The 16,186-nt window shown below is 39.0% G+C and overlaps 1 protein-coding gene across 5 annotated transcripts in view; it reads right to left on the minus strand.

The window, feature by feature from the left end:
• Positions 1 to 388: 388 nt before the first annotated feature.
• LOC105035138 (calcium/calmodulin-regulated receptor-like kinase 1) overlaps positions 389 to 16,186 on the minus strand; it is a 53,162-nt gene continuing 37,364 nt past the window's right edge. For 4 of the 5 annotated variants that reach the window (XM_019847245.3, XM_019847246.3, XM_029261855.2 and 1 more), the window contains 2 exons: positions 1,550 to 1,753; positions 389 to 996 (listed from right to left, as the gene is read on the minus strand). In XM_019847245.3, coding sequence (XP_019702804.1) covers positions 667 to 996; positions 1,550 to 1,753 — 534 coding nt within the window. In that variant the 3' untranslated portion in view covers positions 389 to 666. The remainder of the gene's footprint in view (positions 997 to 1,549; positions 1,754 to 16,186) is intronic. The other variant, XM_073258001.1, reaches the window with a different exon arrangement.

Below are 16,186 nucleotides of genomic sequence, written 5' to 3' on the forward strand. Positions count from 1 at the left end.
TCTTTGGTCCCTAATATTTTCCACACCAATTTTAGGTAGGCCCTCACTCTAATTTTGTGTGTACAAGTCAGGAGTCTTGCCATAGTTTAGAACTTCAATACTTCTGATTTTTGAATGGATCTGACTCTTGTCTTCCTAAGTTTGGACCTACTTAACGTAAGCCTGGTTTTTGAACTATTTATGTTCTTTTGTTTAGCTATCCAACACCCTGTTACCTTTTACCAAAAACGGCAAAAGTGCTCGGACTGCCAAAAATTCCAATCATTCACAATCTTCTTTCAGTAGAGGGAACATTCTTCTTCTGAGAGCGATCCAACTACGGGTAAGTTGCGGTCGAAGCATCAATAATGAAGAGAACAAAGGGAACTCGAAACATACAAAAGAAATTCCAGATTTAAATTGAGGACCATATAAGAAATGTTACCAAGTGAAAACCATGAAACAGCGCCACCTTCTATTTCTCATTGCAGACCAACAATGATAACAGAAATGGCTTATATTACAACAACATTACAATCCATGGGACATTCTGAGTCCCAACCCATCAACCCTCAAAATTACAAGAGCCCATTTTTCTTTCTTGTGCCCAAGATGTTACGGGCAAAAACTATCAGCAAGAAAAGAATATGAAAAAGAGAAGAAAGAACAAATAGACGATAAACTCAATCAAAAATCAGATAAGCTGTCAACCGACTCCCCTCTGTAATGTTCAGATAACGAAGGCCGAAGATCTGATGGTTCTTGATCTGTAGATTCTTCCTCCACTGTGATGGGCAAAGACCGCTTACTGTGGTGCTTTTTGCTGTACCTTGCTTTCACCACATGGGTCAGTGCTTCGACCATATCTCTCATGGAAGGTCGCTTTCTGGAGATTCGGCTGACGCACTTGTATGCAAGGGCTGCCACATCATTTAGTTCTGGAACATCGAATATACCATCTAATCGGGAGTCTGCTATTTCCTCCCACCCAACTTTTCCCTCAGCATTTATTGCAGCCTAATACAAAATTATTTTTTAAACATCAGATCATTTACTTGAATGTGTTCGTAGGAATAATATGCAATAGAAAAGGGCAGTGATGATCAGAGAAGAGACACGGACTGCTTGTATTTGAAACGCCAGATAACATCAACAAGGAACACAATGAGGGTTATAATTTGATGATGCATGCCAGTTGTCTAATAAATGCAATGAGATACATTCCAATATCAATTTTTTCCCCTATGATGATAAGGTGATCAGTACAATTAAGACCTGGCTAAAAGTACTCTGAAGAGAATCAAAAGGCCCTGTTTTTCTGTTAAGGTGCCCCTCAGAAAACACAAATAGTTCTCACAATTGTAAATATCATCCAAGAACAAAATGATATTAATCTATTTGAAACCAATTATTATCCAATTACTGTATATTAATTCTTAGTGTGTCAGATGAAAAACAGTTAACGTGATTCCAATAAAAAATTATGCAAAACTAAATGCATAAAGGGAAAGAACACCATATGATGCAGAATATTGTAAAAAGAAATAAATGGTAAGGAAAGAAATCTTACAAGCTCAACATATTCCATAAGGCCCTGCTGTGGGTTCCTGCCTGTGATCAACTCAAAAAGCAAAACACCAAAGCTATATACATCACTTTTCTTGGTAAATGACCTTGATGATATATACTCTGGATCGAGGTAACCATAAGTTCCCCGGATATTAGATGCATGACGACTAACCATTTCTTCTCTTGAAAGCCCAAAGTCCGCAACCTGCTTAACAAAGCTTACCTTTTCATCAATTAAGGTATAATATAGTCAACTAAGAAGTAGAACCATGTAAGTAGATAGATTTCTAAGATAAGTTTTCCTATATATGAAAAAATTCTCTCTTTATCCCGTCATCTCGAGATCACCAACACATTCACTGCAACTTCATGAAAGTAATGCATAATCTCATCTTCTTATCTCTGTGAGGCCCGACCTGAAACCAAACAAAGGCCCTTTCTCCCATTCAAAAAAAAGAAAAAGAAAAGAAAATAAGAAACAAGGGAGACCCCTGGTCATCTACAATGGAAGAAGAGTCCTCCTCTATCACGACTTCATCAAAGGCTAAGAAAACCTAACCTCCACTTCTATTTAAATCCCCCCAACCCCTGCACCAGTGTCTATCGCAGCCGCCGCTCATCCTTTATCTCTCTTCTCCCGTTGATTGCTGATGATTTGAACCCTTTGTGATCGCCGGTGATTGTAGCTGAGCCCTCTCCGGAGTCAAGCTAAGATCCCTTGATCTTCTATCTTTCCTATTCCAGCTTAAACTTTCATAGCTAGCCGTGTTCCTTGCCAGAAAAACCCAAAGAAAAGAAAGGAAAAAATTCCCTGTTTTCAAATCTGAAAAGCCCCCCTTTGATCTCCTTTTTCCAGCCTTTCTTTACCACCAGCGCTCATCACCAGAGATGGGGACTTGTCCCCATTGTCACTTTCGACCATGTCCGGAGCCCCCATCATTGGGAACCATGAAAATAAGCCAATAAAGGGTCGGAATCCCTATTTTATTGATGTTTCTTCCGTTCCATCACTGGCTGCCCTACCGCCGCCACTGGTGGCCTCTTATCGCTGATCCTTCGGACGGCAACCACCACCACAACTAGAGCTCCTCCACCTGGTTCAAAACACCCCAAGAAACCATCCCTTATTTCTGCCAAAGAGAAGAAGGGAAAAAAAAAAGGAAAGAGAGGAAGAAGAAAGGAAAAAAAGAAAAGAAAAGAAAAAAGAAAAAGAGAGACAAAAAGATAAGAAAAAGGAGAGGGATTTTCTCTCTTTTCCCTCACTTTCTCTCTCTTGTTTTTCTATCCTTTTTTTTTCTTGTTTATCTTGTTTGATCTCTTTCTTCTCAAGCCTCTTTTTTCTCTTTAGAGGGCAAGTGACCCCAAAGTCTCTCTTGCAATCATATTGTTTTCACTTTTCAATACAGGGGCTCTGACCCATGACCGCTAGATAGCACACGGACCTCCATCCAGGTTCTTGTTAGATCCCAATACATTTGGATATCCTTAATCATTATGTGCCAAATATATTTTTGTATGATTCTTGATCTAGTGTAAACAGTTTAGTTGGACCAATCAAGTTGTGGAAGCCTATCGCCCGATCAGCCTTGTTCTTCTTCATCCTTATCAGGCATAAGCCATATCCCCAGCAATACCTTAATATGATCCATCTGGGTGCTTCAGGTTTCTTAGTTTGTTAAGACCTTTCAGTCATTGATAATAAAATTGATTAGTTATTAATGACATTGAATAGGTGAAGCCAACCTATCTAATTGAAGTCAAATTTTGAAGCATGACAAGATAAACAACCTAATGCTTCAAGTGTACTTTCGAATGATCTTTAAAAAATTATAATTAGTTATTTAATTTGATTTATGCTCTCTGATTTCTATTTAATAAAATGGGTCAAGCATGTATTGTTTTATTATTGAAAATAATTTATTTTAAACATATGATTTGCTTTGAGAAATGGATTTGGAAAACTAGACTGGAAAGTTTGTGTAATTGCTTTTATATATGTTCTCACCATGGCTATGATGTGGCCCTACCAATGAGGATTATACGTTGAACTTATCGACTTATAATTTGAAAAACTAATTTCAACACCAAACCATCAGCGATTAAAATAGTAGTATCTGCTATCTAGCACTCTGTGCAACATATTTTTATTATCAGACCCATACCACTAAGTTACTTAGTCGTAGCTTGATGTTGAGTTCATTATTAGTTTATGAAAAATAATTATTCTCAAAGATATGTGTTACTTGAGATTTGTTCCTCCCAGTCAATATTATATAATTTATTTGCTCAGCATGCTTAGACCCTATTTTGATATATTATGTTGCTTACTGGATTAGTGTAATCCACAATTCTCTGTCTTTTAGATCATGAATCATGATTACTCGAGATGTGGGAGAGTACGCTAGATCATTTGAAAATATTTGAGTATCCAGATTTCTAGCTTAGTTTAATTTAGTTTGGATATTTTATTCGAAGGAAACATTATAATTTATGTTATATAAAAATATTTGTTATGAAAAAGGATTTAATTGATTTTTATTAAATTGATTTTCGAGGATTAAAAGCTTATTATTATTATCATCATTCTGAAATTTTTATAATTTAATCTGTAGCCTTGCATGCTTGTAGAGCCCACCCCGCAGGTATGCTGTTAGAAAATGCCATCACATGACGATCTGGTATGCATGCAAAGATTTCAAAATTTTTAAACACAGCAAAAAAAATTTTAAAAACTTTTCAACATCGTTCTAAAACAACCATACAACATAACGACCCTCATTGTGACAGAAAAATCTTATGTCAGAATGATGTTAAAATAAATCTCTAATTAGATCTAATCTAATCAAGCATATATATAGAGATCATATCTCAACATAACACAGGTATCATCATATGTATAAGATTAAGATTTAAGCAAAAATAAAAATCTGATTTTTATCTTTGCGCGAGTAGATCTTCACCGCGATCCAATGATCCGTGGATATCTTCATGATCCGTTGAAGCCGTGATTTGATGATCTATGGATGTCTTCAAGGTTTTTTTGAAGCGCATAAGTTTCCGACCTCTATAGGTATCCACACAAAGCTGATCTAATAAGGAGATACCAATCTTTGATCTCTTTTAATCCTCTTCTCAAGAAAATCAAAAAAATCCATAGGAGGATCAAAAAATCAGATCTAATCTGATTTCCTTTTCCTTTCTCTTCTCAAGAGAAAGAAGAACAAGAGATCCCATCTCTTTTTTTTTCTTTTTCCGTCCAACTCTTAGATTGATTATGGAGGTGAAATCATGTCCAACTCTTGGACATCTATGGAGGAGAAGACATGTCCAACTCTTGGACAAAAAGAGAGAGAAAGGAAGAGACCTTAACAACCAACCTTTGGTTGTAAGAAGGAAAGAGGTGCCCAACAACCCTCACGCCAGTCCCCTTGTGCCGCCCACTCTTCTCTCTATTTTTCTCATGCCACACCCTTCTCAAATTCACCGTGTAATCACCTTGAGAGGTGCCCCATGTTATCTCTTTTAAATAGGGATTAGTTAGGATTTGTATGAGGTTGGTTAGAGTCCTTAAAAGATGACTCTTCTCTTTCCACCGCCCCATCTTTTTTGCGCCCCACTTACTCCACGCTAAACCTAGTTGGACGTCCCTCTTGGACATGGATAAGGAGAGAGAGTCCCAATCTGGTGGGACTCTAATTTCCTAACAAAATTTCAACTCGATTTGAATTCAATTCAAATCCAATTTGAGTCAAATCTAATTAAGAATTAAGTCCAAATCCTATTTGGACTAAATCCAAATTAAACCAAATCTAATCAGATTAGATCTGATTTAATTCAGCCCACATTTAATCAAATCAAATAACTAGTAATATTTATGAATTAATCCTCCTATAACTTACTAACACTTAGTAAGTCCATGTAACTTTTACATATAAGTTCAATCATCAATCAAATTGATAATTGAGTCTTTTTTCGATTCAAAATCGCTATTCGATATCCCGATCAGTTAGGACCTCTTTTGTGTGTAATCCCATAGGTTCTATTCTGTCTGATAGTAAGATATATTTTGATCTTCATCAAAATACCATTGAAACTCCTTTCAATGGATTGGAACAATTTCAACTCTGCCCATCAAGAGTCATCGATCATCAAGACGACGCTCGATGAATCTCAGATCCACCAGTGACACCTAGCAGTATGTAGTGGTAACTTAGCAGAATAGAAGTAATAAAGCTCTAGGTGTAGTTATCGAGTGATTCAGTTCTTCTATCGTGAGTTCCAACAAAAAGGTTATGAAAAATTCGTCAAATCCCATCATCTGTCATATGCAAGATTAGCTCGACTCAAGTTTATTTATAAATTTTCATGAAAACTTATTTTCAGTATTCATATTTACTTTGGCCAAAGACTTTCTAAACTCAGTCTCGTGAATCGCATAGGACTTTTTTTTTCTATTAAGATCGATAGATCCCATTCAGATGCACACCTTATTCCTACAATGAATCTATGGCAGCTAACATACACCTCAAAGCTCCATATGTCTAGAAGATCGAGTTATGGTGTAGTTAAACTATAGCAATCTTATTGTGAACAGCCGAGGCACCACAGATCAAAGAACCATTCATACTACTACAGCATCGAGAATATCACTGACGAGAGTAGACATCCAAGTGACTTCTCTTGTTAGTCACGCTCAGCACCCTTGTTTCCTCACAAACGCCTGCACTCTCACTCAATGTTCCCACATTGTAGATTCGAGATTCATCTATCCATAAGGAAGCAATCCGTACACCAACCTATCTGAATCGATCATCGTCTCCATGATAATCCTACGATTGAGAGCAGTTTATGAATTAATCACTAATGACATATGCCTAAAATTCTCAACTCTTGAGAATATGTGTCATCATCTTATTAATTCATTGGACGATTCATGGACACATACACTACATGAATAGTAATTAACTATCCTAAATAATTAGGTGAAGTACGAAATTATGTCCTAAAAAAAATTAATGTATCAGTTCGATTGATTTTTAGGACACATCTAACAATCTTCCACTTGTACTAAAGTCAATCTGCCATAGACTTAAGCCCCATCTTCTTAAGATGTACTTTAATCCTTTGCTAGTAAGATGGTTTAGTACATGGGTCTGCCACGTTTCTATGGGATCTACTTTGATTCTCGAAGTCTTACTTCTAGAAACAGTTGTAAATAATCAATTATTGCTTTTATGTACTAGGAATTCTGTTGAGACCTAGGCTCCTTAGTTAAAGTAACGATGCCTCTGTTATCGTAATACAATGTTGTCCCATCTAATGACATTACATCAATTATGCAACAAACCCTTTTTAATCAAAAGGCTTCCCTAGCAACCCCCTAAGCAGCGGCATACATGGCTTCTGAAATTTATAATGATCGGTTATTTGAAACTCTTCCAATTTACCGAATCTATATTGCATAAGGAAACATCTTTTCTGATATAAACTCTCTACCAACAATATCAGACACAAAATCTGATTCATTATATCCTTTTACCCTCAACTTTGATTCCCCTCAAAGACCATATCTTAAGTTCTTCTTAAGTACTTAGAAATATTTTCACAGCTATCCAATACTCTCAGTCCGGATTTAACCGATATTTGCTCGTGATACTCACAGCAAAATTATATCAGATCATGTACATAGTATACATGAGGCTCCCACTAGGTAAAGCATAAAGGATCTAGCTCATATACTATATCTCCATAGATGTGTCCTGCACATCTTATTGGAGAGATTAATCCTATGTCCAAGGGATAGAAACCCTTTTAGGATTTTTCATGCTATACCCCTTTAGCGCCTCTTCTATGTACATCTTCTGTGAAACTAGCATCCTAATAGATCTATCTTATAGACCTATATTTATCTCATAGATTTATTTAGGATGTTTCTAAAGATCTCTTATGAAGAATTTTTTTAAACAATCATATTTTAACCATAGTCAGTATGGGAACAACATTCTCAATCAAGAGAATAAAATCCACATACAATACGAGGAATATGACATTACTCCCACTGACCCTTTTTATAAATACATGTTTCCTCCTGTTCTTGATGAGATCAAACCATTTGATCACATCGAGTATCCCTATTCCAAGATGCTTGCTTTAAAGATCTCTACCTTTATATCTTTTCCTTTTGTAGGTCCATTTGAATTCAATAGATACTATACCTGCTGGTCGATCTACTAAGAATCAGACTTTGTTAGAATGTATCAAGTCAATTTTTAATTTCATTGCATTCAACCACTTCTCAGAATTGATATATAACATCGACTCATAGTAGTTTTGCGATCATCTCTATGTTCCATCTCTCATGAGGAACATTTTCTTTACATCCTCTGTTAGAATACCTAAATATCTTTCAGTAGGATGAGAGATATTATTCGACCTACAAGATGGAGGAGGTACTACATATACTGGCTCAATTATGAATAAATTCTTTAGGTTCTATGATTCGTTGCTCTTAGAAACTCTCTTTAAGCTCAAATATCCTTTCACTATCTCCATCTTGGATAAACTATTTCTTCAAGAATATAGTATGTCAGATTACAATCACATTGTGATCTTTTTGGAAGTAAAAGTAGTATCTCTAAACTCTTTAGGATATCTTAGAAATGAGCTGTCATAGACCTAACCTCTAACTTGTCTACCTATTGTCGCTTGACATGGGTTGGACATCCTCATCATGCCATATATCATACGGCATGATAGGAATAGACTTAGAGGAAACTATTTAGCAGTAAAGCTTATTCCTAAAGGTATAAGGGAAGATCAATGATGTTCATCATGGATTAGACCATATCAAAAAGAATCCCATTCTTTCTTTCTGATACCCTTTGAATTGAAGTGCACTAAGAAGAGTCCATTATGAAACTATGCCGTTTTCCTTAAGATGGATTAGAAACTCGCACTAAGGTATACATCTCCTCGATCTCATCGAAGAACCTTAAAAATTTTTTAGTGTGCTTCTTTACCTCATATCTGAATTTTTTGAACTTTTTAAAGACTTCAGATTTGTATCTCACACATGTACCTATACCGTGAAAAGTCATCAATAAAAGTAACAAAGTAAAGATAACCACTCCTAGCTTGCACATCAAATGAGCTACACACATTAATGTGCACCAGATCAAGTATCTCAGTGATCCTCACCCTATATCCCACAAAGGGTAGTTTGACCATTTATCTCTGAAGGCAGAATTTATAAATCGGAAACAACTCAAGAGTCGATGAGCTTAAAAGCTCATAACATTTCAATTTGTTTATTCTGTCCCCTCTAATATGACCAAATCTGAGGTTCCACATATACTTTGGGTTCATCTCATTTTCGGATCTCTCAGACCCTACAGTACTCGCTATTTGCTCAGATACCAATATCGAGTAGACCCAACATACCTTCTGAAGGTATATCTCCTATCTTTTCTTTAGGCTTTCTAGGTATACAGGACAATTCCTTCTTTAGCTCGCTCTTAGACTTATGTTTCTTCATGGACTTCTTCTTCTAAGTAGAACTTCTCTTGAAAGTAGAAGCTCGCTCCATAGTGAAAACCCTACCACTTGAACTCTTCAAGGTCCCTTCGGTAGTCACCAAGATGTTCAATATTTTAACTAAGTGCAATCGATTTAATTCGTATGATAGTTTACTATAAACTGCCCATATGAACTGATAAGAGATTGCAGGATCAAATTCATTCGCAATTCCTTGTGCATGGTCGAGCTTCTCAAGCTCATCCAAATCCTTAATCATTGTCAAACAATGATCATAAACTGATTGCCTTTTGATCAATTATCCGATGGTTTGGTAACATAAGGATGTCCTGGTCATGATATAAGCTTAACCCTTTAGAACCTAAAACTATTTTAGATTCCTGAGCCAGTCTTTATAACTTGTTTGATTAGTCAATTGGTTTCTAATATGTGAGCTAAAGAATTTAAAATCGATATTTTATTCTATCAAGAGTAGAGATTCTAGTTAGATTTTTGTATTTGATTTTAATATTTGTTCTAGGATCTTTTAAAATAAATATACCTTCTACTATTTTCTCGAATCTCATACACTCCTTAGATAGAAAAACAAAAATCTTTCACGATTAGGATTTCAAGTGGGTACTGCAGTCCCACCGATTGGCATATCACCTCACCTGACAGTTATTGGAGATGTGTCAATCAATGAGTGAACAACTCTTGTCCAATGCTTCTCCAAGCATGTTACAGCGATCTCCGACCTCTAAGTCCTAAAACTTCACCTGACAGTTATTGACCTTATTTCTTAGTTAAGTCAGACCCACCGCTCGCTAGTAGATGTAAAGCTGTCATTGGATCCCTCATCTGACAGTTATTAGGCCCAACCCCAACTTTACCCTAGAGTATCTCATGCTATAGAGTGGTTGCGTCTTCCTTAATGCAACTGAACCACTATGACCAACCGAGAACAGTCAACATCCAGAAGAGCCCGCATATCTACACCGGTGGAAGACCGCTCGACTTAATATCTAATTCAGAAGATTTAATTTAGGTCTTCTTAGGTTTTAATTGTTTATTTATATCGCATGTAAATCCACAATTACATTGGATCTACTAATGAAATCGCATCTTCACTTATCAAGATCAGACTCATGGTCATGGTGCAACACAATCATGGTGAACTCAACACTAAGTACCCCAAATCAAAATTTGGTCAATCAAATTAGACAGATAAGTAATGATCGGTGGGAGACTCTCCGCTGCTGATGCGATCCTAATTAAGTAACCACCTTTCAAAGCACTTGCCTTAGACACCAATAGGTCAATCTATTCCAAATTGGGCTTGGCTTTTGCTTCCTCACCACAAATTAAGAAATTGCAACCATCTAAAGTGTATTCATAATATAACCCTACTCTTAAGGTTTGTAGTGATTCATGAAGATCACATGTATCTATGAAAAACACACGCGTGACTATCACATAGTCCTTATATTCATGCTAATTTATTATAATATTTTATGTATTAATTTCTTTTCATCATACGACAATCATAACACATAACGACCCTCGTTATGCCATTGCAACCTTATATCAGGACGATCTTAGATTGATTTATAAAACTTATGTTCAATCAAATTACTCTAATTTGAAAAAAAAACATCCATATTATCAAAGATCACATCAAGATGAATCTCTATTTATGAACATCATTTCATGCATGAATATATAATAAAGATAAATTCAGATCTAACAAGATTCATCACATGAAAATTAGATATCGAATTTATAAATGCATGAACATTAGAAATCAGATTTTCAGATCCTAAAATAATTTTTAGATCTTGAAATCAATGCATAAACATAAAATAATCTAAATTTTCAGATCTAAAAATAGATTTTCAAATCATGAAATCCATCACATGAATTTCAATCATTCAGAATTTCAAATCTAAAAACAGATTTCACATATAGAACTCCATCTCCTATCCATAATCAGTCATAATTTCATATCTGAAATCTAATTTTAATTTTGCAATATGAAATGGCTCTGATGCCACTGTTAGAAAATGCCAACACATGATGATCCGGTATGCATGCAGAGATTTTAAAATTTTTAAACACACAGCAGAAGAAAATTTTAAAAATTTTTCAACATCGTTCTAGAACAACCATACAACATAACGATCCTTGTTATGCCAGAACAACCTTATGTCAGAACAATATTAAAACAAATCTCTAATTAGATCTAATCTAATCAAACATGCATATAGAGATCATATCTCAACATAACCCAGGCATCATCACATATACAAGATTAAGATTCAAGCAAAATTAAAAATCTGATTTTTATCTTTGCAGGAGTAGACCTTCATCGCGATCTGATGATCCATGGATATTTTAATGGTACGTTGAAGCCACGATCTGATGATCTATGGATATCTTCAAGATCTTTTTAGAGCCGCACAAGTGTCCGACCTCTACAGATATCCACACAAAGCTGATCTGATTAGGAGATCCCGATCACATCGGGATGCTAGCTCCCTTGCAGAGATCGCTCCTTAAATTGTCGAATCTTTGATCTCTTTTGATTCTTTTCTCAAAAAAATCAAAAAGATCCGTAGAAGGATCAAAAAATCAGATCTAATCTGATTTCTTTCTCTTTCTCTTCTCAAGAGAAAGAAGAAGATCTAAAGAAAAGAAGAATAAGAGATCCCATCTCTTTTCTTTTTTTTTTCGTCCAAACTCTTGGACTGATTATGGAGGTGAAATCATGTCCAACTCTTGAACATCTATGAAGGAGAAGACATATCCAACTCATGAACATCTATGGAGAAGGGGAGAAAAAACCATGTTCAACTCTTGGACAAAGAGAGAGAGAAAGGAAGAGACCTTAACAACCAACCTTTGGTTGTAAGAAAGAAGGAAAGAGGTGCCCAACAACCCTCACGCCAATCCCCTTGTGCTGCCCACTTTTCTCTCTATTTTTCTCATGCCACACCCTTCTCAAATTCACCGTGTAATCACCTTAGGAGGCGCCCCATGTTATCCCTTTTAAATAGGGATTAGTTAGGGTTTGTATAAGGTTGGTTAGAGTCCTTAAAAGAGGAATCTTCTCCTTCCACCACCCTATCTTTTTTGCACGCCACTTACTCCATGCTAAACCTAGTTAGGCATCCCTCTTGGGCGTGGATAAGGAAAGAGAGTCCCAGTCTGGTGGGACTCTGATTTTCTAATAAAATTTCAATCCGATTCGAATCTGATTTGAATCCAGTTTGAGTCAAACCTAATTAGGAATTAAGTCCAAATCTTATTTGGACTAGAAAATCCAAATTAAACCAAATTTAATTAGATTAGATCTGATTTAATTTAGTTCATATTTGATCAAATCAAATAATTAGCAATATTTGCAAATTAATCCTCCTATAACTTACTAACTCTAAGTCCTTCATGTAACTTTTATATATAAGTTCAATCATCAATCAATCAAATTGATAATTGAATCTTTTTTCAATTCAAAATCACTATTCGACATCCCGATCAGTCAAGATCTCTTTTGTGTGTGATCTCGTAGATTCTATTTTATCTGATAGTAAGATATATTTTGATCTCCATCAAAATATCATTGAAACTCCTTTCAATAGATTAGAACAATTCTAACTCTGCCCATCAAGGGTCATCGATCATCAAGACAATGCTCGACGAGTCTCATGATCTACTAGTGACACCTAACAGTATGTAGTGATAACTCAGCAGAATGAAAGTAATGAATCTCTAGATATAATTACCGTGTGATTCAGTTCTTCTATCATGAGTCCGGACAAGATGAAGATTATGAAAAACTCATCAAACCCATCATCTGTCGTATGCAAAATTGGCTCGATTCGAATTCATTTGTGAATTTTCATAGAAACTCTTTTTCAATATTCACACTTACTTTGGCTAAAAATTTTTTGAACTCAGTCTCGCAAATCGCACAGGACTTCTTTTTTTACTAAAATCGATAGATCCCATCTACGTGTACACCTTATTTCTACAATGAACCTACTACAGCCAACATACACCTTAAGACTCTATATGGCTAAGAGATCGAGTAATGGTGTAGTCAAACTACAGCAATCTCATTATGAATAGCCGAGACACCGCACATCAAAGAACTATTCACACTACTACAGCATCAAGAATGTCACTGATGAATGAGTAGACATTCAAGTGCTTCTCGTGTTGCTTATACTCAATACTTTTGTTCCCTAACAAACGCATGCACTCTCGCTCAGTGTCTCTACACCGTAGATTCGAGACTCTACACTGTAGATTCGAGACTCATCTACTCATAAGAAAGCGATCCGTGCACCAACCTATCTGGATCGATCACCGTCCACATAATGATTCTACGGTTGGGAGCAGTTTATTAATTAACTACCAATGACACATACCTCAAATTTTCAACTCCTGAGTATATATGTCATTATCTTGTTAATTCATTGGACGATTCATGGACACATATACTATATGAATGATAATTAATTATCTTAACTAATTAGATCAAATACAAAATTATGTCCTAGAAAGAATTAATATGTCAATCCGATTGACTTCTAAGACATACATCTAACATATGCAACATCTGTCATGTGCCTGATTTAGGGAGGACAATCTCCTTCTATCTTCTAAACAATGTTGTCAAATCGGAATTCGACTCGTGAATCGTCCATGCCTTGAATCGTGACTCAAATCATGACTCGAATCGTAAGATTCAGTAACAAAAAGCACAATCAAAATGTATACCAATCTATTCATTAACGAATACTCAAAAAGATATCTAAAAAGTATAGATAAATTTAAAATACTAAATCCAAAACATAAATTAAAAATAAATATGAAGTATCACTAATTCACTATTCACTCAAAAAATTTAATAGAATCTTCGGTCATCACAATCATCCTTGTTGGTGCAAAAATCCACCTGCGCCGGAGAAGCTGGAGTCGAGGGACTCGCGGTCGCCGCCGGGACCTGCAAAAGAAGTCTAAACCGGAGGTGGGGTTGCTCCGGTAAGACCCTCCGACGCTCAAGTCAGTTCTCTGCCTCAACAAGAATGGAGTGCTCGAACGAAAATTTTAGCAGAGTTTCTAGGTAAGAAATGAGAGCTTAGAGAATAACATATCTGGGGTCCCCCTTTTATAGGCGGAGGGAGCAACAGACTGATAGCGATGTTTGTAACCGTCTGGCAGCGGGCTGCCCATGGTCAGGAGGAGTTTGTTGCGAAGAGTAGTGGAGTGGAATCGTGGCTATCACCGGGACATGCCATGTGGAGTCTATCGCGGGGAGTGGAGCGGCGTCCGTTGTCGCGACTTGCCAGAGGATGGAGGAATCGCGCGGTATCCGTCACAGGAAGTGGAGCAGGATCGTGGCCATTATTGCGGTCTGCCAGGGAGTGATGGAGCCGTGCGGAATCCGCCGCAGAAAGTGGAGCAGAGTCATGGCCGTTACTGCGGCCCACCAGGGAATGATGGAGCCGCGCGAAATCCGTCACAGGAAGTGGAGCAGAGTCGTGGCCGTTGCTGTGGCCTGCTAGAGGGTCCAGGTCTGTCGGCCGAAGTCCGACTGGAGTGTCTGGCGGAGAGAGGTGGCTAGTTACCCGTCTGAGAGGAGCTCGGAGTTCGGCTCTCGCAGGAGTCCGGACGAAGTCTTCCTTCAGTCGAAGTCGGGGACGAGATCTGGCTCCCGTAGGAGTCCGGACTGAGTCTACCTGCAATTGGAGTTGTGGGCGGAGTCCGGCTCCCGTAGGAGTCCGGACGAAGTCTGCCTGCAGCCGGAGTCGGGGACGAGGTCCGGCTCTCGTAGGAGTCCGGGCAGAGTCTACCTGCAATTGGAGTTAGGGGCAAAGTCCGGCTCCCGTAGGAGTTCGGACGAAGTCTACCTGCAGTTGGAGTTAGGGGCGAAATTCGGCTCCCGTAGGAGTCCGAATGAAGTCTACCTGCAATTGGAGTCGTGGGCGGAGTCCGGCTCCCGTAGGAGTCCGGACGAAGTCTGCCTGCAATTGGAGTCGTGGGCGGAGTCCGGCTCCCGTAGGAGTCCGGACGAAGTCTGCCTGCAATTGGAGTCGTGGGCGGAGTCCGGCTCCCGTAGGAGTCCGGACGAAGTCTGCCTACAGCCGGAGTCGGGATGAGGTCCGGCTCCCGTGGAGGTCCGGGCAGAGTCTACCTGCAATTGGAGTTAGGGGCGAAGTCCGGCTCCCGTAAGAATCCAGACGAAGTCTACCTACAATTGGAGTCGTGGGCGGAGTCCGACTCCCATAGGAGTCCGGACGAAGTCTGCCTGCAGCCAAAGTCGGGGACGAGGTCCGGCTCCCGTAGGAGTCCGGGCAGAGTCTACCTGCAATTGGAGTTAGGGGCGAAGTCCGGCTCCCGTAGGAGTCTGGACGAAGTCTACCTGCAATTGGAGTCGTGGGCGGAGTCCGGCTCCCGTAGGAGTCCAGACGAAGTCTGCCTGCAGTCGGAGTCGGGGACGAGGTCCGGCTCCCGTAGGAGTCCGGACGGAGTCTTCCTGCAACCAGAGTTGGGGACGAGGTCCGACTCCCGTAGGAGTCCGGGCAGAGTCTACCTGCAATTGGAGTTAGGGGCGAAGTCCGGCTCCCGTACTAGTCCCGACGAAGTCTACCTGCAATTGGAGTCGTGGGCGGAGTCCGGCTCCCGTAGGAGTCCGGACGAAGTCTGCCTGCAGCCGGAGTCGGGGACGAGGTCCGGCTCCCGTAGGAGTCCGGGCGGAGTCTTCCTGCAACCAGAGTTGGGGACGAGGTCCGGCTCCCGTAGAAGTCCGGGCAGAGTCTACCTGCAATTGGAGTTAGGGGCGAAGTCCGGCTCCCGTAGGAGTCCGGACGAAGTCTACCTGCAATTGGAGTCGTAGACGGAGTGCGGCTCCCGTAGGAGTCCGGACGAAGTCTGCCTGCAGCCAGAGTCGGGGACGAGGTCCGACTCCCGTAGGGTCCGGGCAGAGTCTACCTGTAATTGGAGTTAGGGGCGAAGTCCGGCTCCCGTAGGAGTCCGGACGAAGTCTTCACGCAGTCAAAGTCGATGAAGTCCGGCTCCCGTAGGAGCCCGTCTGCTGTGAAGAATCTGGTCGACGCTGGCG

The sequence above is a fragment of the Elaeis guineensis genome, chromosome 5, assembly GCF_000442705.2.
Source record: "Elaeis guineensis isolate ETL-2024a chromosome 5, EG11, whole genome shotgun sequence".
In the NCBI taxonomy this organism is placed as follows: domain Eukaryota; kingdom Viridiplantae; phylum Streptophyta; class Magnoliopsida; order Arecales; family Arecaceae; genus Elaeis; species Elaeis guineensis.